This window comes from Sciurus carolinensis, chromosome 9, assembly GCF_902686445.1.
Source record: "Sciurus carolinensis chromosome 9, mSciCar1.2, whole genome shotgun sequence".
NCBI classification, from domain to species: Eukaryota; Metazoa; Chordata; class Mammalia; order Rodentia; family Sciuridae; genus Sciurus; species Sciurus carolinensis.
This window is the reverse complement of record NC_062221.1, coordinates 5,008,258-5,032,892: the sequence shown is the minus strand read 5'-3', so window position 1 is coordinate 5,032,892 and position 24,635 is coordinate 5,008,258. Positions and strand designations below refer to the sequence as shown.

The 24,635-nt window shown below is 37.9% G+C and overlaps 1 protein-coding gene and 1 non-coding gene across 4 annotated transcripts; one reads left to right on the top strand and one right to left on the bottom strand.

Moving 5' to 3' along the window:
• The first annotated feature begins 39 nt into the window (after window positions 1-39).
• On the top strand, window positions 40-20,899 carry Slc33a1 (solute carrier family 33 member 1). Of its 3 annotated transcripts, XM_047563988.1 has the most exons (7): window positions 42-1,223; window positions 9,894-10,084; window positions 12,871-13,055; window positions 13,296-13,413; window positions 15,549-15,764; window positions 16,979-17,173; window positions 18,488-20,899. In XM_047563988.1, the coding sequence occupies exons 1-6, from the start codon at window positions 449-451 to the stop codon at window positions 17,144-17,146; spliced, it is 1,653 nt and encodes a 550-aa protein (XP_047419944.1). In that variant the 5' UTR covers window positions 42-448; the 3' UTR covers window positions 17,147-17,173; window positions 18,488-20,899. The 3 variants fall into 3 exon arrangements, with proteins under 3 accessions (XP_047419945.1, XP_047419944.1, XP_047419943.1); XM_047563987.1 differs by having other exon boundaries at window positions 16,979-20,899; XM_047563989.1 differs by lacking the exons at window positions 9,894-10,084; window positions 13,296-13,413 and having other exon boundaries at window positions 40-1,223; window positions 16,979-20,899.
• On the bottom strand, window positions 2,008-2,080 carry Trnaa-cgc (transfer RNA alanine (anticodon CGC)). The gene has a single exon. It is a non-coding gene; the product is annotated as a tRNA-Ala (tRNA).
• Window positions 20,900-24,635: the final 3,736 nt, after the last annotated feature.

The following is a 24,635-nucleotide window of genomic DNA, read 5'->3' as shown; positions in this document are numbered from 1 at the left end:
CTCTGGAGGCGGGGAGGGGACCTATTTGAGAGAGGGACCGCTTCCTGAAGCGCGAGGCAGGAAGTTACCTGTTCCTTGGGAGTCCAGCGGAGAAAGTGCTCTCTGCCGCGCTGGTGGCGGCGAGGGCTGGAGGTGGCGGGGAGCCGGCCGTCGGTTCACGCAGCACCACGGCCGCCTCCTCCAGCCCCGAGCCCGGCGCGGCCGCCCGGGGGGCTCCTCCGGGATCCCTGAAGCGGCTCCGAGGAGCGCCTCCCCAGGCGTCGGCGCCGACCGGCCGGGGGACGGGCTGTGCTGTTGGGCGCTCGGGGCGGCAGTGGGAAGGACCCCCGCCGCCTGTCCTGGAAGCCCGAGGCCCGGGTCCTGAGCGCCTGCTTTGGACCTGAGTCTAGACGGAGCCAACACGCTCAGCCCCGGCCCGCCGCAGGCGGGGCTCTGCCTCGTCTCTGACATGTCGCCCACCCTCTCCCACAAGGACAGCAGTCGGCAGCGGCGGCCAGGGACTTTCAGCCACGCTCTGGACATGAAGAGCGGCCCCCTGCCCCCGGGCAGCTGGGACGACAGTCACCCGGCCTCGGCGGGCGGGGAGGGGGACCGGGAGGCCCTGCTGAGGGACGCCGGCCCCGCAGACTTCCCCAAAGCCCCGCGCGGCTGCCGGGCGGAGCTCAGCAGCATTTTGCTGCTGCTCTTCCTTTACGTTCTCCAGGGCATCCCGCTCGGCCTGGCGGGAAGCATCCCGCTCATCTTGCAGAGCAAAAACGTCAGCTACACCGACCAGGCGTTCTTCAGCTTCGTCTTTTGGCCCTTCAGCCTCAAGTTGCTCTGGGCCCCGTTGGTCGACGCGGTCTACCTTAAGAACTTCGGCCGGCGCAAATCCTGGCTGGTGCCCACACAGTACATACTGGGACTCTTCATGATCTATCTGTCCACCCAGGTGGACCGCTTGCTCGGGAATGCGGACGGCAGGACCCCCGACGTGCTTGCCCTCACTGTGACATTCTTTCTGTTTGAATTCCTGGCCGCCACTCAGGACATCGCCGTGGATGGCTGGGCGTTGACTATGTTGTCCCGAGAAAACGTGGGCTATGCTTCCACCTGCAACTCCGTGGGCCAAACGGCAGGCTACTTTTTGGGCAATGTTTTGTTTTTGGCCCTTGAATCAGCCGACTTTTGTAACAAATATTTGCGGTTTCAGCCTCAGCCGAGGGGAATTGTTACTCTTTCAGGTAGGGTATTGAACTCCTGCGCTGTCAGGTTTCTCTTCCGTGTGTGAGTCCTTCGGAGCGTGGGACGTTGCAGGGAAGCTCATTATTTAATTTGCTGGAAGTGTTTGCGGGAGACGACTCGCGGTGTTTTCTGTCTCATTAAAGTGGGCTTTGAGGCATCGGTAAAGCTGTTGTCAGTACCCTGCCGTGGACAGGGAGCGGCAACCCGGAAAATAACAAAACTCTCAGTCTGGGGATCCTGGGGCACTTGCTGAGTCACAGATGCACCTTTTTCCAAACTCCTGGGGCTAACATTTTTCCTCTTTGTTTTGTTGGATTGAGATTTCTGACTCCCTGCTTTCAGATCCATTTCCACCCCTAGTCCTGTGCCAGTTGTCCTCATCTAGCCTTCTGGTGAATGGAGCAGGGTTCATTCATTCACACAGGGAGGCGCTCATGTGACAGGATTCAAAGGACCTTCTGTGAATAAGACACTGTCCCCTGGCCCAGGAATGGGGAGATGGTCCATCTTGGGGAGCCTGGAGTTGCTGGCCCTTGACTGCCTCCGGAATCAGGCTTTGCATTGCAGATAGCGGTTAACTTTGTTCTTAGTTGGATATATAAAAATATTTAGACTGACTTGTTCTTTTGAATAGCTGTTTTAATAACTGTGGAATTTGAACTTTTTTCTTCAGGAGAGTCTAAAAATAGTTTACTTTTTGATTTAACTTATCTGCTTCTATTTTGGGGTCAAACATTTTAGCTTTATTCTCCTTTAAGTTTTTGCAGCGTATTTTTTTTGGGGGGGGGGTGCTGGGGATTGAACCCAGGGCCTTGTGCTTGCGAGGCAGGCACTCTACCAACTGAGCTATACCCCCAGCTCCAGTATTTTTTTGTTTTTGTTTTTTTTGTGATAGTTTATGCTTGTTAGGTAAGTGCTTTACCACTGAGCTAGCTAGGACCCTTGCCCTAAATCAATAATTTCAAGGAACTTAGAGTAGAGAAAGAATCACGAAATAAACATTGCTTAGATAATTAAAGAAGAGCCAAACATAGAGGCACTGTTTAGAAAATCTGAGTATTAAAAGGAAGCATAATTTTTAAAAATTATTAATATGTTCTCTGATTGCAAAGTAGTACTGTAAATAGTAAATTTAGAACAGAAAGCTAGGATGAGAGTAGAACCCCTTAGAAAGAAAGCCTTATTATGCTGAGATTTCATACCTTCTGGGATCCAGAATAATCCTGAACTTAAGAAATAGACTTTATGTTTTTCAAGAATCCCTAGAGGCAAAGCGAGAACTTTTAAGCTGCAAGAAATGATGAAAGGGGGCTGGGGTTGTGGCTCAGTGGTAGAGCACTTGCCTAGCATGCCTGAGGCACTGAGTTCAATCCTCAGCACCATATAAAAATAAATAAATAAAAGAAAGATATTATGTCCATCTACACTAAATATATATATATATATATATACATATATATATAAAATATCAATAATAATGAAATGATGAAAGGAACCCAGAAGAAAAAAGATTACAACATTAAGTTTTATTACTTGAAAAGATCATATATTTCAATTTTTTTTGTTGTTGTTCTGGGGATTGAACTTGGGGGCACTCAACCACTGAACCACATCCCCAGCCCTATTTTGTATTTTATTTAGAGACAGGTTCTCACTAAGTTGCTTAGCACCTCCCTGTTGCTGAGGCTGATATGATATGAACTCCATATCTTCCTGCCTCAACTTCTCAAGCCGCTGGGATTACTTGTGTGCACCACTGTGCCTGACTCTTTATTCTTATATATGAGGAATTATATAATTAGTCAAGTGACTAATTAGAGCTAGACATATACTGGTAGTTTGTTTCCTGGCTCCTTATCTGGTGCTTTTCCTAAGGTTGGCAGGATAGGCAGGAAAAACCTTGAAACCTAAACATAATCATTTGCTGACTGGGTTTTTCTACCAGAGAAAAGCAACACTGTGATTCCTGAGGTCTAAACAGCCTGCTGTAGAAAGCCTGACTCCAGAAATCACAGATTGAAGTTTTTGTTTTAATTTTTTAACTGACCTAGGCCATTTACTCAGCACTGAATGCCAGTTTGGTGCTAGCCAGGTGGTAGGTGTTAATGATTTAATAAAACCCAGGAATTTTCTGCTTCCAAGGAACTCAGTTTATAGTGAAGATTTGTGAACCACAGTGATGAAGTGGGTAAATGGATAATGTAAATGAGTCAACTGAGTTGGTGTGACAGTTTGTGAATTGGAGGGAACAATGATGACATGAAAACCCATGACCCTGTAAAGGTAAGAGCTCAACTCCAATCAGTTGTTGTCTTGTGGCAGTAGGATCCCAGGATTACTAGATCTTATATATATTCAAGAAAAGCTGGAAATTCCCTTTGTGCAACTAGACCTGCTTTTTAGAATTTAGGCAGGACTAATTGGCACAGTTATATAGACTAGCTATATCAGTTGTTATACATCACTTAACATCCATATCTAAGCTTAAAACATTACCTTGTGTTCTCCAAAAGGCAGAAGTATACAAGTGGAGAACAGATCTGCAGTTCTTAGGGGTGTGGGTGGGGAGAAGATAGGTAAGTATTAATGGATTGCATGAGGGAGTTTGGGAGGTGATAAAATTGTTCTGTATGTTTTCCCCCTGTACTGGGGAATGGACCCAGGAACATTCTACCACTGAGCTACATCCCCAGCCTTGTTTACTTTTTATAGTTTGAGACAGGGTCTCTCTACATTGTCCAGGCTGACCTCCAACTTGTGAGCCTCCTGCCTCAGCCTCTGAAGTAGCTGGTATTATGGTTGTGTACCACTATCCCTGGCCTGTTCTGTATCTTGGGTGTGGTGGTGGTAATTTGAAATCTGTACATGTGTTAAAATTCATACAGCTCTATACCTAAAAGTTCAGGTTTTTTTTTTTTTTTTTTTTTGCGGTACTGGGGATTGAACTCAGGGCCTTGTGCTTGCAAGGCAAGCACTCTACCAACTGAGCTATTTCCCCAGCCCCCTAAAAGTTCAGTTTTAATGTGTAATAATTTAAAAGTAAAATGTATTTTTAAAAAACTTTAAAAAACCTCATTCATTATCTGGAAAACTAATGTCATTCAAAGTATAATGATATAAAATCCTTGAGTTTAGCTCCCTTTTTAACTTTATAATTGTTATTTCATAAATGAAATCATTCAGTATGTATCCTTTGGAAACAGACTTTTTTTTTGTCCAGTGTGATTGTTTTGAGGTTTATCAAAGTTGTATATATTGTTTGTTTCTTTTTATTAATGAAAAGTATTTTATTTACTTTTTTATAAACAGTACTTGAAATTGAACCCAGTAGTGTTTTATCTCTGAAAAACATCCCCCAACCCTTAACTTTTTTTGGCGGTGCTGGGGATTGAACCCAGGGCCTCGGGCTTGCAAGGCAAGCACTCTACCAACTGAGCTATATCTCCAGCCCCTTTTTAATTGTTTTTTTTTTTTGTTTTGTTTTTTTTTTTTTTGAGACAGAGTGTCTCACTAAATTGTCCAGGCTGGCCTTGAACTCATGATCCTCCTACCTCAGCCTCCCACGTAACTGGTATTACAGGAATGTACGACCGTGTCCTGCAAAAATATTTGTTAGACATACCACAGGCTTTTCCACCATAGATCCACGAAGGAGTTTAGTTAGTTTCTAGTTTTTGATTCTACTGTCTGAAGATAAGTCTTCCTTTCCCTGGAATAAATGTCTAAGATAACAGATGGTAGGTTGTATGGAAAGTTCATTTTTAGTTTTGAAAGGCCCTGCCAAACTATTTTCCATAGTAGCCGTATCATTTAATCTTCCTGCCAGCAATGAATGAGCGATCCAGCTTCTCTCCATCCTTGCCAGCATTAGTGCTCTTGCTGCTTTTTATTTTAGTTGGTCTGATAGTTGTATAGTCTGTTAATTTTATAGCATAGTGTAAGTTGTAATAAAATAACATGGAATAATTACTGTCTGAAGACAATTAAGTTGCTGAACTGCAACTACTGATTCCAACCTCCCATCTTCATGTGATATGAGTGCTGAAAAACTCTTAAGCAGTGCCAACAGTTTTATAAATATGAATTCAGCCCAAAAGATTGAGGGATATCACATTGTACAAAGGTTGTACAAAAGTTGATGCAAGAACCTCGTATCATAAGCTTCAGAATGGAGGTGTATGTTTTTAGTTTTTGTGAATTTTGTATCTGGCGAGAATAGTGATTTACTGGCATATATTCAGTAATAAAAGCACCAGAGTTAACATGACTCGGAAGCACTGAATATGTTGGCCCCTTAACCTCAGTCTTGTGTACTGGGCTTAGTTTGAGTCTAGTATTTTGGAATAACATGCCCCTTAATCGCAAGCTGGCTGCTTCAACTGGTGCTTGGCTAGTGAAATAGCAATCTCTTCTACCCCTGGAGGAAAACCTGACATTCTTGGAGTTAATGAAATGATATGTGATTGCATAAGTGGCATCTTCCTACTGGGTTATGAAATATAAGAAATTAGGAAGATTTCTAAATTAACCTTGTATTTACCCTATATTTGCATTACATGCTATCTTTTAGAAACTGAACTCCTAGGAAGACATGACTGTGATGTATAAGCACAGGTGTTTTCTGTGAGTTCTCTTCGGTGGCTTGGGTATTTTAGCAAAGCTTAAGGGAGAGATTTGTGGAATAAAAGAAAGGTTTATTTCTGCTAAAATTCAGGTGGGGACTCAGGGCCAGGCCATAATATTATTGCTTCAGTTTCCTCTGCTGTGAAATTGAGAGCCTCGAACTAGAAGGTGGATATTCAGAACCCTTCATACCCTGACTGGTAGAGTAGAGCTTTGCCAAAACCAAGAAGGGGAAAGGAAGACCTAACAGATACTAGATCAGCAGGTGTCATTCTGCTTTCCCACCACAGGCTTCTGAAGGACTGGCGTTCCTCTCTGCACTGTTTGAGAGAGCTGCAGGGAGGGTTGCTGAGCCGGAGGCAGGTTTGTCAGTCAGGTCTGCTGGATTCTTCTCTCTCCTGAGGCTGGAAGAGTCCGTCTACACTGCAAAGGCCCAAGGGCCTCAATGAAGCCCTTAAAGCGTAAAGTTTTTTCAAAGTCTAATGTTTTATCATAACTCTTGGTAGTTTTGCTTTCTCCAACATATTTTTATTGAAGTATTTCCCTATAAATTATCAAGAAAGCTGGGAGTGGGTTTGGTAGCTCAAGCCTGTATTCTGTGGAGGCTGAAGCAGGAGGATCTGTTTTTTTTTTTTTGAGGTATAGATAGACACAATACCTTTATTTTATTTATTTTTATGTTGTGCTGAGGATCAAACTCAGTGCCTCACACATGCTAGGCAAGTGCTCTACTACTGAGCTACATCCCCAGCCTAGATCTCACGTTTTGAGACTAGACCTGAGTTTGAATCCCACCATTGGCACGTACTGGTTCATGATCTTGTTTGCATACAAAGTAAGAATAATAATACCTGTCTTGGTCAGAGGTTTTTGAAATTTAAATGAGATATCCTGTGTTTTTTCCCTGTGCTTAGAATAGGTGCTAGTTTTTGTATGTTTTTGGTCTCTGATGAATTGTTACGTGCCCTTAATTTTTGCATTGGTGTTACGCTGGATAAGATCTTATAGCTACTTTACAATATTTAGTCTTTTTAAGGTGTTTGTTTAAAAATCATGTTTATGAAACTTGAACATCAACTTAGACATCGGGAGCGTATGTTTATATATCAATACTTTTGTAGATAAAACACATGTATCAGAATTAATCAAATTGTTAATGCAGTATTTACATATTTTGGTAATGACATATTTTTGCAGTGATTGGCATATCATGCTGTGGATATTCTCTAACATCAAAGTAAGATTAGTAAGTAATGATTTGCTGGGCATAATGATGCATGTTTTTAATCCCAGCCACTTGGGAAGAGGGTCACAAGTTCCAGGCAGCCTGGGCAACTTAGTGAAACCCCAAGTCAAAAAAAAAGAGTTCAGTGGTAGAGCACTTGCCTAGCATGTGGGAGGCCCTGGATTCCATCCCCAGCACCACAAAATGAATGGATGAATAAATGAATTTTTAAAATAAATAATCTAATGGTCAGTATTTGTATTCATTATTTATTATTATTTATTTTAAAATAAATAATCTAATAGTATTTGTAAACTTCTGGGAGAGTCCAAATTGTTTCTTGGCTATTGGTTTTTTACTCTTTTGTTTATGTGAGGTATGGAAAGCCTCGAAGTAGGCTCTAAGGGACCCATTGTCTGTACTTCCTTTCCAGTGTACTGTTATTTTTTTCCTCATAGCACAAAGAAATTAAAAATGATCTTAGCTGCAAGCATTACTGAAATCTGTTTGATTGTTCTTGTTCCACACTTGTAATCCAAGATACTTGTGAGGCAGAGGCAGAAGCAGGAAGATCACAAGTTTAAAGCCAACCTGGGCAATTTAGCAAGATCTTGTCTCAAAATGAAAGAGGGTTGAGGATGTAGCTCAGTGATACAGTGAGTGCTTGCCTAGTATATGTGAGACCATGGATTAGTTCATAGCGCTACCAAAAAAAGAAAAAAGGAAAGAAACAGGAAGTGAGGAGGAAGGAAAATATACTAAAGAAATTAACATGGTGGTTTTTTTTTCTTTTTTTTGAGGAGTGGGGAGGATTTGTTTGTTTTGTGCCTGAGTCCAGCCCTAGCAGGGGTCGGGAGTCCTAGGTGGATGGGAGGCCTCGGCACTGTGGAGAAACAGCACACAGAGACAGAGACATCAAGTGTTCTGAGGCTGAATCTGTCTTTATTTTTTCTGCCAGCCTTTTTATAGATATTTTTCTTTAGTAATGATTATATCATTTTTGGTTAGTTTAAAACAAGAAAAACCTTCAAAAGTATAATCTATGCTTCTCAAAGTACACATTCTCTCTGTATGACAGCCCAGACCAAAACAACCTTATTTCCCAGCCAGCTAGATTAAAACAACCTTGTCTCCCAGCTAAACTGAGGGCTGATCTGCCTCACATGATCTGCCCGCCTTCAACCTTCAGAACAAACATGTCACCAGATTGTCTGAGAAACCACCCCCACCATGAACTCCAGTGTTTAACAGTGAAAAGCTTTTACTGTTATTAAAGGGCAAAGAAATCAACTTATAATTAATATTTAGTCTATTCTAATTTCATATAATGACGGACTACAATCTTATTCTGATTCTCAAAGAATTAGACTAAACATAGGAAAAGTACAATTTATATTTATGACTAACCTAAATGTTTTTATTATGTAAAGTATCTCTAGAATCAACTATTAAAACTAGGAAAGCAACAAAGGTTAAACACCGCATCCAAGCTCAGAGGAATGTCTCTTTATCCATCTATTATACTAAAGCAATCACAGGCTCCTTTTAACTTGAACACTGCTACAATTGTTTATTTTCATATATTTTATTTATGTATTACTGCTAAATTTTCATTGTGCACTATTTTGTGTCCCAATACAGTCCAATAAGTTTCTAAATGACATATTGATTATTAATATTAAAAAGCAACCACACATGAAGACATGCCAAGCCTATGGCCCCCAAGAGGGAGGGCGATCAACAGAACCGTGTCAAGTGTTGAGTCCTCTATTCCAACAGACCATGTCAAGTGTCGGATCCTCTACTCCAACAGAGCTGTGTCAAATGTCAGAGTGGCAGGAAATAGATGCAGCAGTTTTGTTTTGTTCCTAGAGAAATAGAACTCTTGAAGTAGTATATAACTGGAAAACATTTTTAAAGATTTACATAGAAACCACTAATTGGAATTTCTGGTCACAGTGAAAGTAATATATATATTTTTCAGGGCTCCTGAGTTGCTGGGATTACAGGTATGCACCACTGTGCCTGGCTAATTTTTTATTTTGAAACAGGGTTTCACTAAGTTACCTGGATTTGCTTTGAATTTATGATTCTTCTTTCTCTGGGATTGTAGTCATGCACCATCATGCCTTGCAAGAAGATTTAAAAAAATTTTTTTTAATTTATTTTTTCCACATGTTTTGATGATGTATTACAGTTGTACACAGTGATGGGATTTATTGTTAAATATTCATACGTGCATACAATATAATAATAGAGATTATTCTTTTATTTTTTTATTATTATTATTTTATTTGCGGTGCCAGGGATTGAACCCAGGGCCTTGTGCTTGCAAGGCAAGCACTCTACCGACTGAGCTATATCCCCAACCCCGAGATTATTCTTAAACATTAAAAACATTGGAAAGTTTAAAAATGGAAAATCTAATATAAATAATAATCATCTGTTGATTATTGTCTGCATTGTATTAATGTAATAAAGAGCTGAAATGGTGTGTGTAAATGTTACTGATGAACCTTCTGGGATATGAAAGTCATCTACCCCTATCCCTATCCTTGTATCTGTTCAATTCAGTTACACTTTTTCCATGTTAAGTCTTGAATGTCTATTCTGGGTCTGTGTAATTAATGCAGGTTTAGTAGAAATAGCACTGTTGTTACCTGCTGTGCCTCGTGGAAGGCCTGATAGACACGTAAATGTCAGTTGATTTTTTTTTTTTTTTTTTTTAGTTGAGGAAAAATTGTAAATGGAATTATTTAGCATCAATGAAGTTATGTCATTTCAAAAGTTAATTATAGATTTAAAACATTCTTAATTTCAGATTTTCTTTTTTTCTGGGGAACTATATTTTTAATAACAACAACATTAGTTGCCTTTCTGAAAAAAGAAAACAAAGAAGTATCGGTAGTAAAAGAAGAAACACAAGGAATCACAGATACTTACAAGCTGCTTTTTGCAATTATAAAAATGCCAGCAGTTCTGACATTTTGCCTTCTGATTCTAACTTCAAAGGTAAGAAACTGATACAGCAAATGTACCATTCTATTATGTAATTACCAATATCATGGAATAGTTTCAATAACTTTTCATAGTCCCTTTCTACCACCATTATAATTTAACAATAAAAAATTTGTTTATTAAATGTATTTTAAAGCATGTGATGATATCAAATATAATTTCAAAGTAAGCTAAATGGGGATCTTGAAAAGAGTTATATCAATGTGAAGAACTAATTTATTTAATTAACGACATTAATGCTGGGAGTAGAAATGAATGCCTTAAAAAAGCAATAGTTTTCTGTACTGTTATAACAAGTATACCATTAATTCTCGGGTAGTGAAATTATTTACTGAGAATGTGTTTTACAAAGGTATGGAAGTGTATGAGTATTAGAAATCTTTTTAAAAATCCATTGAATTGTTTTTTAAAATATTGAAATAACCATAAAACACATGAGATTACTGGTGACTTTTACTCTGTATTAAGATGTCTCCATTTTATAGTTCTGGAACATTTACAACATCATGTTAAAAGAAAGGTAAGTGTAGTTTGTTAGAGGGAGCTTTGCTACTGGAGGGATTCATATTCCTTAAATCTGGAATCTTATAGAATTTATATTTTATCTATGTAAACCTATCCACACAAACACTTTACTGCTATCTTTTGATTCCCCTAGAGGAATTAGTACAACTTCATTGCTGTCTTCTTTTTTTTTTTTTGTTGTTGTTGTTGTTTTGTTTTGTTTTCCACCGTACTTAGGATTGAACCCAGGGCTTCCCACTAGGCAAGTGCTTTTCCACTGAGCTACATCCCCGGCCTTTTTTAAAAGTTTCATTTTGAGACAGGGTCTCACTAAGTTGCTGAGGCTGGCCTTGAACTTGTGATCCTTCTGCCTAAACCTCCAGAGTAGCTGGGATTACGTGGTGCACCACCATGTGTCTGGGTTTGCTTTCATTTTAAATAGTGAGTTTTTCCTCCTCTTTGATGATAGAGAAAGTAAGTTTAGAAAATGCTGAAAAGACTAATTAGAACACATTTTAAAAAGTGAAAAAAAAGAAAAAATGCTGAAAAGTTCAAGCAAGATAGCATTACCTAGGTACATCATTTAGAATTTTATTGCACATGCTTGTAATCTTACTGGCTTGGGAGGCTGAGGCAGTAGGATCACGAGTTCATAGTCAGCCTCAGCAATTTAGCAAGACCCTGTCTCTAAATAAAATACAAAAAAGGACTGGGGATGTGGCTCAGTGGTTAAACGCCCCTGGGTTTAATTTCTAATACCTAAATAAATAAATAAAAGTTATTGGCATTTTTGGCATCTTTTCTTCTAGCACCCTTTTTTTCTTTCTCTATATGTGTATACATGTATATATATATGTATAAATATGTTTCAAATGTATATTTACAAATATACTTTAAAAGTAGAATTGGATTGTATGGTATGTAATCTTTTAATCTTATAATATATTCCTGTATCATTAAGTGATGATTGAAAGCATGCCTTTTTTTTTTTTTTTTTTTCCTCCGGTGCTAGGGATTGAACCCAGGGCCTTGTGCTTGCGAGGCAGGCACTCGACCAACTGAGCTATATCCCCAGCCCGAAAGCATACTTTTTAATAGATACAAAATGGCTATAGTAGTATCAATTTGCCCTAATCCACTCAGTCATTTTTTTGTTTTGTATTCAATTTGCTTATGTTTTTTAATGATAAAATGCACCATTTTTGTGCTTCTCTTTATTTGGTGTTCTGACTATTTTTTCTAATAGATTGTGCAATGGGCAATTAGTAGGTCAGAGAATGTGATTACTAAACTGCTTTTCAGAAGGTTGTACTAATTTTTACTGTCCCTAGCTATGTGTAAGGAGTTGCTTCAATTATAGAAGCAATCATCCTATATTCTCCTTTTAAGGTAAACCTCGCCAGAAGTAACATCTCTCCCAGTATTAATTAAAACTATACATTTATTTTCCGTGCTTTTAAGTTTTATATATAAATGGACTATACAATGTGTATCCTAAAATCTGATGCTTGTATTCTTCAACTCAACACAATAGTGCAGTATGTGCAGTTTACTCATTAATATTTATTTGTTTTTGGTACTGGGAATTAAACAAGGGTACTTTACCACTGACCTATTTCCAGCCCCTTTTATCTTTTATTTTGAGACAGGATCTCACTAAATTGCCCAGGCTGTCCTTGAACTTGCGATCATCCTGCCTCAGCCTCCCAAATCACTGGGATTACAGGTGTGCACCTCTGTGCCTATCTTTTAGTTGTTTTTAAGAATTAACTGCACTCCCCGCCCACCGCCACTGCCATTTTTATTCACTCTCTGTTATACTACAGTGAAACATTAGATGACCTCAGGAGCTTTATTGTGATTGTTAGAAATCATAAAAAATATATACATGCAGTAGCAACACCTCATTTCAACCGGACTTATTTGTAGTTATTTAAAAGTTTTTCTTTTAAACTTAAAATATACAATTCAGTAAGTGTGGATTTTTCATACTGTTCATTCCAACAGATTGAACTTTTTTGAAGTAGAGATTTAATTGTAATCAAAGCCTATATAACTATTACAGATACTAAATTTTCTGTTGTTTATTAAATATCATTAGTAAAACATAGAGTAAAGTGTACCTTATATAAATTGATTGTACCAAACATAATAACATGATACTTACTTGTAACTGTCATGGGTCAATAATGAAATTGAGGGTTCTTAAAAAAATCTGCGCGTGAAAGAAAGTATTTCATGAGTGACAAATTAAAATACTTTTTTTTTCCCCCCAGATTGGTTTTTCAGCAGCAGATGCAGTAACGGGACTGAAATTGGTAGAAGAGGGCGTACCCAAAGAACATTTAGCCCTACTGGCAGTTCCAATGGTTCCTTTACAGATAATATTGCCTCTGATTATCAGCAAATACACTGCAGGTCCACAACCATTAAATATATTTTACAAGGCCATGCCTTACAGGTAAAAATGAAAACTTAACCACAGGTTAAAGTGGAGCATTCATCAGTAGCACTGATATCTGAGTTTAGCATGTGTGGGAAAAGGCTTGAAAAGCATCTTCAATGTCAATGTCATTTGTATGCACTTTCATCTCTTCAACTGGTTTTAGATTACAGGCTTCTTTCATGTGATAGGCACACGAATTTCTCTTTTGGTTGTTTATTCTCAAATGGAAATCAACTTAGTGCTCCTTTTTTGTAGATTACTGCTTGGATTGGAGTATGCACTCCTGGTTTGGTGGACTCCTAAAGTAGAGCACCAGGGAGGATTCCCTCCGTATTACTACTTCATAGTGCTGCTGAGTTATGCCTTACACCAGGTGAGCTTGCTGTGGTTTTCCCAGGAAGTGAGCTGTTCTGTGCCAAATCACGAAGGTGTTTTTCTTCAGCTATCTTAAAACAATAATGCATGTTAATATTTCAGCATGGTTCTCACACTGAAGAAATTAGCTAATGGTGAACTTTAAAACTTAGAACTTTTGATTTAATGAGTTCTATTCCTGGAAAGGGAGCTTTTTATTTTTTCATTGATTGATTCATTCATCTTTTAAGAAAGGTGTTGTTTGACTTTAGATTTCACTAGAGAGTTTCTAAAGTGTATTAAAGAAATTCAGATACCCAGACACTTTGTGGGAAAAATGGTATAAGGACAAGTAAATTTGGGAACTAATCCATGACATTTAGAACTGATTCCAAAGCCAGTTAATTTTACTCTTGTTAAGTATTCCTCTCTGTCCCTAGATTTGGGTTCTTTCTTTCTTCATTTTCTAATATCTTTTCTTTCTCAAAGTATTGAAAACTAATGATGGCCACTGGATTAAAGGCACTAGGATATGATTTAGCTTCTGTATTGAAAGTTACAGTTTACTCTCTGATTTCAGAAGCTGTGTGTTGAGCTGGGTTTGCTTTGTTACTTGTGTTTGTAATCCCTAAAAGCAGCTATTTCCACTTTGCTCTAGCTTCACCTAAGCTACTGTTGCAAAATGAGGTATTTTTGTTTTGGATGCAAGTGATTTGAGTAAATGGCAGAGCCCCACCTAGCAGTAACTTTGAACTCAACTGCAGTTATTGCTAACATATATTTCAAAGTCACTTTGGATTTTTCTATGAAACCTAGCCTAAACCTTTTGAAAGTTATATTTACTAACTTCCTAATATAGTTTTTCATGGAAACCTAAAGATATGGCTACCAACTAATCTGAAGGTGTTTTGTTGTTGTTGTTTGCATACAGTTAAATCATTTAGGAGAATTCCAATAGTGGAACATGTTAGATCGTTTGCAAAATCATTGAGGCCAGGCTAGACTTTTTCCCCCTGTTTTGCCCGTACTTAGTTAATGCTAGGCACATAATGGAACTTAAAAGAAGTGTTTTAGCCTACGTGTGGTGGCACATGCCTGTAATCCCAGTGATTTGGGAGATTGAGGCAAGAGCATCACAGTTGGAGGCCAGCCTCAGAAACTTAGTGAGACCCTGTCTCAAAACAAAAAATAAACAGGGCTAGGGATATAGCTCAGTGGCAAAGCACACTGGGGGTTAAAGTACAGATAAGTGAATGAATGAGTGAGTGAATAACTTATTGTCTCTCAGTGTTTGAAGGAGTACTCCTAGAAACACTGTTTCCATCTTCCTAAATGGAGGGTTAATTTAGGACTTTTAAGTTCTTTTTGCTCTGACAAAGGTTTTTCCCTTTAGTTTGTTACATAAATTTTGAAAAGTTATTTTCCTTATGTGTATGTATAGGATAAAAAAGTTCTATTTTTATGTTTCTTTGGATGTTTACATGTATAACACAGGTATGCATATAAATCTCACATATATACACACAATCACATACACAGTATGTATTTAGGTATAGAAATGACGTTTTGCGTTTTGCCGTCTGCACCCTTTAGTGCACCCGCCGCTTTCTCTGTTGAGCTCCCTGACTACTCATGGTGGAGTTGATATCTGGTGTCTGAGCCCCGGGCAACCCGAGTGCACTTTTCTGTGCAACACTGTACTCACCACAGCTGTTTATTCCTTGTTCCTCATCTGTCACACATTCTGCAGGCACAAAAGGACTGTTTCTTATTTGTCTTTGTGTTGCCATGATCTTAAAGCCTGCTTATACTATGTGCCCAATAAATGTTTTTTTAATTGAGTTCAGTAAGATAATGAAAATTGGTTTTCAGGATTATGACTTTGATGTTTTTGTTTTGTTTGTCTTGTTTTGGTGTGTGTGTGGCACTGGGGATGGAAGTTGGGGCCTTACACATGCTGGCCAAGCCTGCTACCACTGAGTTATATTCCTAGCCCAATTTTGATGTTCTTAGCTTTATAGGTAAAATCATAGGAGTGGGGGTGTTGTGTAGTGGTAGAGCATGTGCTCAGCATGTGTGAGGCTCCAGGCTCAATCCCTGACATCAAAGAAGAAAATATCTAATCATACTGAAAATTTTACATTTTTCCTGTAGATTACTTTGTACAGCATGTATGTTTCTATAATGGCTTTCAATGCAAAGGTCAGTGATCCCCTTATTGGAGGAACATACATGACCCTTTTAAACACTGTATCCAATTTGGGAGGAAACTGGCCCTCTACAGTTGCTCTTTGGTTGGTGGATCCCCTCACAGTGAAAGAGTGTGTAGGAGCATCAAACCAGAATTGTCGAACACCTGATGCTGTTGAGGTAAGTGTGTTTTAATATTAGAAAATATTAAACCAGGGCTGGGGATATAGCTCAGTTGGTAGAGGGTAGAGTGCCTTCCTTGCATGCACAAGGCCCTGGATTCAATCCCCAGACCACATTAAAAAAAAAAAAAAAAAAAAATGAATATTAAGACATAACTTTCTTGTTTGCCTCTAGGAGTAGTATGTACCATATCTTTTTTTTTTTTTTTTTTTTTTTTTTTGCGGTGCTGGGGATCGAACCCAGGGCCTTGTGCTTGCAAGGCAAGCACTCTACTGACTGAGCTATCTCCCCGGCCCCCATATCTTTTTTTTTTTTAAATCATATTTGCCTGTAGTTTCTAGCAAATGCAAATGGAGCCAGGCATGTTGGAGCATGCCTGTAATCCCAGAGGCTTGGGAGACTGAGGCAAGTTCAAAGCCAGCCTCAGCAACATAGTGAGGCCCTAAGCAACTTAAACTCTGTCTCAAAATAAAAAATAAGGACTGGGGAGATAGCTCAGTTGGTAGAGTGCTTACCTTGCAAGCACAAGACCCTGGGTTCGATTCCCCAGCACCGCCAAAAAAAAAAATAATAATAAAATAAAAAATAAAAAATGGGCTGGGGATGTGACTCAGTGCTTAAGTGCCCTGGGTTCAATCCTTGGTACCAAAAAAGAAAGAAAGAAAAAAAATGCAAATGGAAATTTGCCTGTTGTTTATCTGTCACAGCTGAGAGTTGTAACAATGTCTGTCAATCAGACAAGCAAAGAAGGGAAACTCTTTCTCCCTCATTCCACCATGAGGGTAACTGTCCTAATACATAAATAATAGCCAAGTTTTATAATAATAGGAAAGAGGGAAAATTGCACTGGCTATTCATATAACAATCGTAGCTAAAACTGAATGGTGAGTAGTTTGTTGATAAACTATTTCAAAGTAACATTAGTCGTCTTCTAGAGTAAGTTCATTGAAAACTTATTTGCATTTCCAAATATGAAAAACTTCATTTTGAAAATGAGTATTGCTCACAGCAAGAACTGAAAATTATTTTTACTTGTTAGTAGTATTAGGTTAAGATACATTAGCATATTTTGTCATTTGAAGTGAGTGAAATATTAAAATGTTTTAACAAAATGTATTTTGATTAATCCTTTTAATTAAAAAGTGGAAACTTTACTGGATACCTTCCATTTTGAAATTGTGGAATACTTCTTATTATTTCTTTTTTAACAGCTTTGCAAAAAACTTGGTGGCTCATGTGTTACAGCACTGGATGGTTATTATGTGGAATCCATTATTTGTGTTCTTATTGGATTTGGTTGGTGGTTCTTTCTTGGTCCCAAATTTAAAAAGTTACAGGATGAAGGACCATCTTCATGGAAGTGCAAAAGAGGCAATTAATGCACACACTATTGGATATTCTAGAAGGTAACCATAGTTTAGTTTTAATTCAGAGAGCTATGATAATCAGTGCACAGGAGTATAAAATATTATTTTAAGCAAGGGAATTATTAATATAAAATGCCAAATGTTGAAAAGTAGTAACCTTTATGTATGATCATATTTTTTCCTTGTCTTTTCAATGTATTTAAAGTTTTCTTAAGGCTAGGATATTGATTCTGAAACAACTCTTCTGGCCTTTTTTTTGATGTATGTCTTTTTAATTTACTGACCAAAGCATATTTTAAGCTGCAATGCAGTAGTCATTGGTGGAAACCACACAGTCAAGTATTATCAGTACCTGTCATTGAGCTGAAACCTTGGTATAGTATATTAGAAGGAAGACAGCTTGGTATTCAGGTTCTAACTACAACTAATCTGACCTTGTTGCAGTTAAAGTCTTATTCGGAATTATAAATTTGTTAAGTTTTATGTGGAATTTGCTGAGAAGAGAATGTAGACTACTGAAACATCATTTAGTTGTTTTTTTTTTTTTTTACCATATCCACATTTTTCAAATGGATCTGTGTTAAAAAGACTATTTTAAAATGTATTTCCTGCTTTTGTAAGCATTGAAGGTTTATAAGATTATTCAAACTATTTTTTATAAAATGATTCTGTTTTTAATTTATTGATTTCTCCTGCTCCTATTTTGGGGAAAATATTTTGATTCCTTGTTAACTCTGAAGCTTACATATGTTTTAGTTTGTCACAAGTGCTTCGTGGCACACAGACGGCTAAAGAAGGGATCAAGTTTAGTCTTGTTTGTATGTTTGTGGCAAAGTTTGAAAATAAAAAATTAAATGTTATTAATCAAGTAGTTCTTTTTTTAATTATCGAAAGGGGAAAAACAGTAAAACTTTCCAATTAAGTGAAATTTAATATATTTTAAAATTATATTTAAAGAGACAGACATTTTGTGCCTTTGACAAATTAATGTGGTAGGAGAAAGTTGAATGTTTCTTAAGCACTTTACTAATGAAAATATCTCATGATTCCTTTATGCCAAATCAGGTACTGTATTTTCATTTATTAAAACTGTATTTGTGAACTGTAGTTTCTAGTGGAGAGTTGCTATTCAGAAGAATTAAGCTCTGAGTACACTAGTGATTTCCAGTCTATAATGTGCACCCAGGGATACGGCTCTTTCCATATTACATGTTGGGTTGTTACTCTGACTCTTTAGAAATTACAAAATTTCTTCAAAGGCTAGGGGAAAGAGATTGAGTTATGAATCTTAGTAGTTTTATCTTTGTGGGAAAATATATACTAACTCCTGACTTTGTTAATTTTATAACATAGGTTGACTTTTAGAGAGGGGTCTTTGTAAGTAATGGAGGATGAATGGGTGGGATAAACAGCACCCTGAAGAAAGGTGGGCGGTGGCCTCTAGCATGCATGCACTGCCGTTGGGGAGCCTGTGTCGGGCGTCAGAGTCAGATCCTGAAGAATCACCCGGAAAAATACTCACCTGGAGTCAAGGAAGGAGGCTACACAAAGCCGGGGACTGCAGTACTTTGTGACATGGTTGTCTCTTATTATGTATTATAATCAAAATGTTTACTTGAATAAAGAAAATCCACTTAACTATCACATGTGAAATGAATTTTGATTTTTAATTTTTGGATTAAGCTCAGATTTCTTTATATTTATGTTTCACATAACACACTTTCATAATTTTAAGTCCATATGTTTTTAATATCTTGAAGTTTTAAAACATATATTAAGCCTTTATAAGGTGAAAGCCATTGATTGCATTTGTTCTAGAAATGAACCAAAAATTATTTTCAGTTACAGTCTCTGGTAATTTGGGAACATTAATGTATACTAAAAAATGACTTGTTAATAGTGATGTGCAACTGTATTGCATACATTGATCATGAATGGCATTTTAAAATGATTTACCCGAATCTCATTGTAAATTAATAGTACTGAAAAATGCTACCTTATTTTTATGTGTGTTTTTTGATTGGTTGATCCTGATAAATCAGGTTCTGCCTTCAAATCTGGGCATTAAGTCTTCCAGCTAATGCATATATGTTGACTGGCTAATCATGGATTGAATATATCTCTCTTTTTGTCAGTATCTCCATATGGTTTACAATCTGAATACAGCTCAATTTGAAGAATTCAAGATAAGCTAAGACTAAAACTGAAAAATCCGTCCATTTATGAATATTTCCTTATCAGTTGCAAAAAGTTTAACACCTCAGCAGATTTCTCTAGAACTTTTTTGTAATAAACTTTTGAAATCTAATCTTCAATCTAAAACTATTGTTGGATTTTATCCATTTGTTTCAAGGGTTTGTAGCCTAACCAGATGTCAGTGGGATCCTGAAACCCTTGAATTGCTTAGAAAAGTCTGAATGTGTAATTTTTTATATTTCTGGATAGAACTTTTGTTAAAATCTTGAACAGGCTGCTGTTCAAAAACATGTAATAGCCTTGGCCTTGATTGTGGACTGCACTGTGAATTACAATCATAAAATTGAAGTAATAGCTATAGATGTGTTCAAAGCATCTTGGAAAGAATATGTAGAGAAGAATCTGTGATGAACCATGAAGATGGCTGCGTGGATAGTTCTGAACTTGAACCTTGAAAGAATGAGAGCAGATGAGGCACTGTTAATAGAAGAGAGGACACAGTGGTGGATTGTGTCCTACAAAAGTCATCTCCTAGCCATCTCCCCTATGCATGGCCTTTATTTTTGCATGTTGCTGTGTATTAAATGATTGAGATCATTGTTACACATAACAGATGATCAGATTTGTTTTTGCATTTTGGGGAATCATGTTTTCCCAAGTAGTTAGAAGAGTGAGTGAAGCTGTGAAGCACAGGCCTGCTAACAAATGAAGAAACAACCTCTTGGGAATGTCCCATGCAGGTTTCCAAAGTATATTTTACCATAGTATTAGAGAAAGAAAATAAACTTTAAAAATCGTTTCAATATAGATAGGATTAACATTTAATAAAAAACATTTTAGTTTTAGAAAAGGTGATATTGTGCATTATAGCTACTGAGACTTTTTTAACCCATGCCTTTATTAGATAAGGTATAATTTTTCTATTTTCTTAGAAGATGTGAGATATTATGATAGACCATAGTATTCTGTTCCATTTCAGTTTGTATCTGCTGAATTGACAGTGCTAAATTTTTAATGTAATTACTGTTTGATTTGGGACTTCGAATTCATACAAGTAAAAACTGATGTTAGGGTGTTCATTTTACCTCACTGATTTGTTAGCAAAGATAGAATAGGCAAAGAGAGTGCATTTTTGTTCCTAGAATTCTGTTCTGATGGAGGCAGGTTCTGTATCAGGACAGACTTATGTGCAGAACTCTTCCTTAATCAAATAGGAATGTTTCTTTGATAATTGGGTTATAAAAATTGTCTTTAGGAGGTTTGTTTTATTGTATGGGAGGGGAGTAAATAGTGTGTAGGAGAAAATAGTTTTACATAGAATGAAAATTTTATAATAATTATATTCAATCTTTAAAAAGTTTTTACCCAAGTATATAATTAAAGAGATAATGTTAAAATATTAGCAATTAATTTGCATGACTCATGATGTTTTGAATCATTTAGAAAAAGGTTCCTGGGGCTGGGGAGATAGCTCAGTCGGTAGAGTGCTTGTCTTGTAAGCACAAGGCCCTGGGTTCGATCCCCAGCACCCAAAAAAAAAAAAAGAAAAAAAAAAAAAAAAAGAAAAAGGTTCCTTGGCACATACCTGTAGTCCCAGCTACTTGGGAGACTAAGACAGGAGGATCACAACTTTAAGGTCAGCCTGGGCAACTTAGTAAGACCCTGTCTCAAAATACAAAATAAGGGGCTGGGGCTGTAGTTCAGTGGTAGAGGCGCTTGCCTGGCACATGTGAAGCACTGGGTTTGACAAAGTAAATAAAATGAAAGTGTTCTGCCCATCTACAACAAATAAATAAATAAACATATATACAAAAAGGCCAAGGGTGTAAGTCAGTTCAATCCCCAGTACATTAAAAAGAAGAAAAAAGACTGGCTGCTACATTTGGATAGCTTTTTATTGTCAATATTGACAATACAACTTTATAACAGTTTTTTTGTGAAGAATAATCATTGACATGAATAAGGTATTAGTACATTTCATAGGGAATTGTCATAGATCTCTAAATTTTGATACCCTTCTCAGTTATAGTGAATCAGTCACTAATACAGAATATAAATATTAAGGGCTATTATTTTCCTTAAAGTGAAAATGTTGAGAAAGTTTTATAGTCACAGTTATTGAAATAAAAGTTTATTACATATACCTACAAAATTAGGAAAATGTAAAATTAAAATTAGATATTTTTAAAAGTTAATTTGACATATTTGATAAATTTCTATATGTATTGTCCTCAGATATTGCCTTGCAAGAGTTAATGTAAGGGTAGTGGGTGTAGCTCAGGAGTATTGCATTTGCCTAGCATGCTCAAGGCCCTGGATTTGGTCCCCAGTAGCATACACACACACCAAAAAAATGTATGAAAGTATTAAGAAATATATATATATATCGAAAGCTGTCATTATTGAAACCTTTACAAAGTTGTTGCACCCATGTAGTACTTTGAATCAAATGTGTAGCATACAACCATTTGTATTACCGTTTTTGGAAGAGCTAGCATTAGTCTTGATAATTTTGCGTTGTTTCAAGTGTTTCAAGTGTATGTGAAATGTTCAGTTATGTTTGGTTAATTTAATAAAAAACGTGCATTAAACTTTGATATTTATGCAGTATTTTAGGATTTGGAATAAATTATAAATCCAGATTTTTACATGAAGGATTATTTAAATGTTTAAAATGATTGTTATACAATCAATCTCTAAAAAATAAAACATTAATGAAATATCTTGTTTTTATTTTAATTAATAGCTAAATTAACCTTAATATTATTGTTAAAATTACAGTAGATTGGCATTATTTAATTAGAACCAACTACAGTAATTTCAAGTGATGTGCTTACCACCAAACATTTCTTTTTTTCTTATGAAGCCATCCTCGGCTCTAGTTATCTGTCATTTATAACCTGAGAAAATGGAGGGCAGATAGGTATATGATACTTTCCTTTAAGAGGAGATGATACATAGGTAATTTGAGATCATAAAAAATTTCACTGAGGCATTTTATTACAAAATCTCATTTTTGAGACACTTGTATTTGGATATTGGCTATTTCATTGATTACAATTTTAAAGGAAAGTGGAAATGCATAGAAAAATATTTCAGTACAAGTTGGTGCTATTGGAGCAAATTTTACTTAAATTTGGAATCTTTGCTGAAAAAGAAGTCTTTGAAGTTAGATTATAACTGCATAAATAGAAACAATCACGAACAAATTCATTTGTAGGCTGCCAAAACAAAATACCACGGACTTGGTGGCTTAAACTATGGAAATTTTTTTTTTTCCCCCTCACAGTTCTGGAGCTGGAAATCCAAGATCATGGTGTCAGAAGGTTGGGTTTCTCCTGAGCCCTCTCCATGGTTTGGAGACGGCCACCTTTTCAGTGTCCTCACGTAACCTTTCCTCTGTGTGTTTGCATTTCTGGTGTCTTCTTATAACAGTCCTGTCAAATTAGAGCCCCGCACTAATCACCCCTGAGGGGCCTCATCTCCATGTACAGCGTGATGGGACCTGGTACGGGAGAATCAAGTTCAATGCTAGGCTTCACAACTTAGTGAGACCCTGTCTCAAAAAATACAAAAGGCTGTGGGTGTAGCTCAGCGGTAGAGTGCCCCTGACTCCAATCCCCAGGACCACAAAAATCACTGGAAAAAACACAAAACAAAACTAAACCCACACAAATGTGGTCAGTTGGTCTTTGACAAAAAAGAAAAGCAATACAATGGAGAAAAACAGTCTTTACAATAAACATTGCTGGAACATCTGGACAGCCTCAAAGGAAAAATGTGGACACAGTTCTTAAACTTCTTACCAAAATTGATTCAAAATGGACCTTAAACACATGTGAACACAAAACTATAAAACTCCTGGAATGTAAGAGGAAGACAATAGGTGGCCTTGGGTCAGGTGATGACTCTTGAGATACAACTTGAACACAATCCGTGGAAGAAATGATATCTTGGTCCAGTTGTGCTGCTGCAATAAAATTCTATAGCTGGGAAAATGTATAAACAAAATTTATTTCTCACAATACTGGAAGCCCAATATCAAGGTGCTGGCATGCGTGGTCTCGTGAGGGCCTTTCTGCTGTGTCCTCTGACGGCGAAGAGGTCAGTGCTGTTTTCCCATGGCACAAAGCAGGTCAGGGGAAAGCCTGTACTGGGACTGCTTGGTACTCACCAAACGAACTGAAAATCCATGTCCACGTGAAAACTCGCAGAGTGGAGAGCAGCTTTACCCGTAATTAAGACTTGAGAGCCACCAAGAGTCCTTAAGGAGATGCTAACAAACTGGCACAGTCATACGATGGAAAAGTATTAGGCAATAAAAAGTGAGTTATCAAGCCACAATGACGTGGACATGTAACATATATATTCCCAAGTGAAAGCAGCCAACCTGAGAAGGACGCATACCATGTGATTCCAGCTAGATGACATTCCAGAAAAGTCGAAACAAAGGAGACGGTGAAGAGATCAGTCATTGCTAGAGATTACAGGGAGGCAAGGAGGGATGAATTAGGTGGGGCAGAGGATTTTTAGGGCAGTGCAAATATTCTGTGTGGCACTATAAGCATGGAAAGGTCAGTATACATTTGTGCAATACCAAAAGTGAACCCTAACAGAAGACGCGGATGTTGGTAGTGGTGTGTAGTTTAATTTGCATTTCCCTAATGGCCAGTGATGCTGACACCCTGTACGGTCATAGCATATGTACATACCTCTTTGGTGAACTGACCACATCTCTTGTTCTTATTCTAATTGCATTTCTGCTCTTTTACTATTGGGTTTAGGTGTACTTTCTATATTCTAAATATGAGTCCTTTATTAGAAATGTGGTTTGCCTGTTTTCTCCCAGTGTATAGTTTTAATCATGCCTCTTATCAGGGTCTTTCACGAAGCTAAAGTTTTACATTTTGGTGAAAACTAACATCAATTTTCGTTTATGGGTCATGTCTGGGGTCAAGCACAATTCAAATACATGCCTGTGGTTATGTTTGGAGGCGGTGGAAGGAATTAAGTGCTTCAGTTTCCTTTCTTGCTGGTACCTGCGGAAACCACCCCGCGGCTGGTTTAACTGAGGTCACAAACCGATCACCTTCCGGGCGTGACCAGGAGTGCTCTCAGCGCTGCAGCCTGGGCCTTGGGAAAACGCTGACCCCGCTCGAGGCCCGCAGGAGCGGCCAGCCCTCGCGCGCCCCCTGCCGCCGCCCAGGAGCACCGCGGCCCCGGAGGGACCCGCCCGCCCGCGCCCCCTGCCGCCTCCCAGGAGCACCGCGGCCCCGGAAGGAATTGCCCGCGCGCGCCCCCTGCC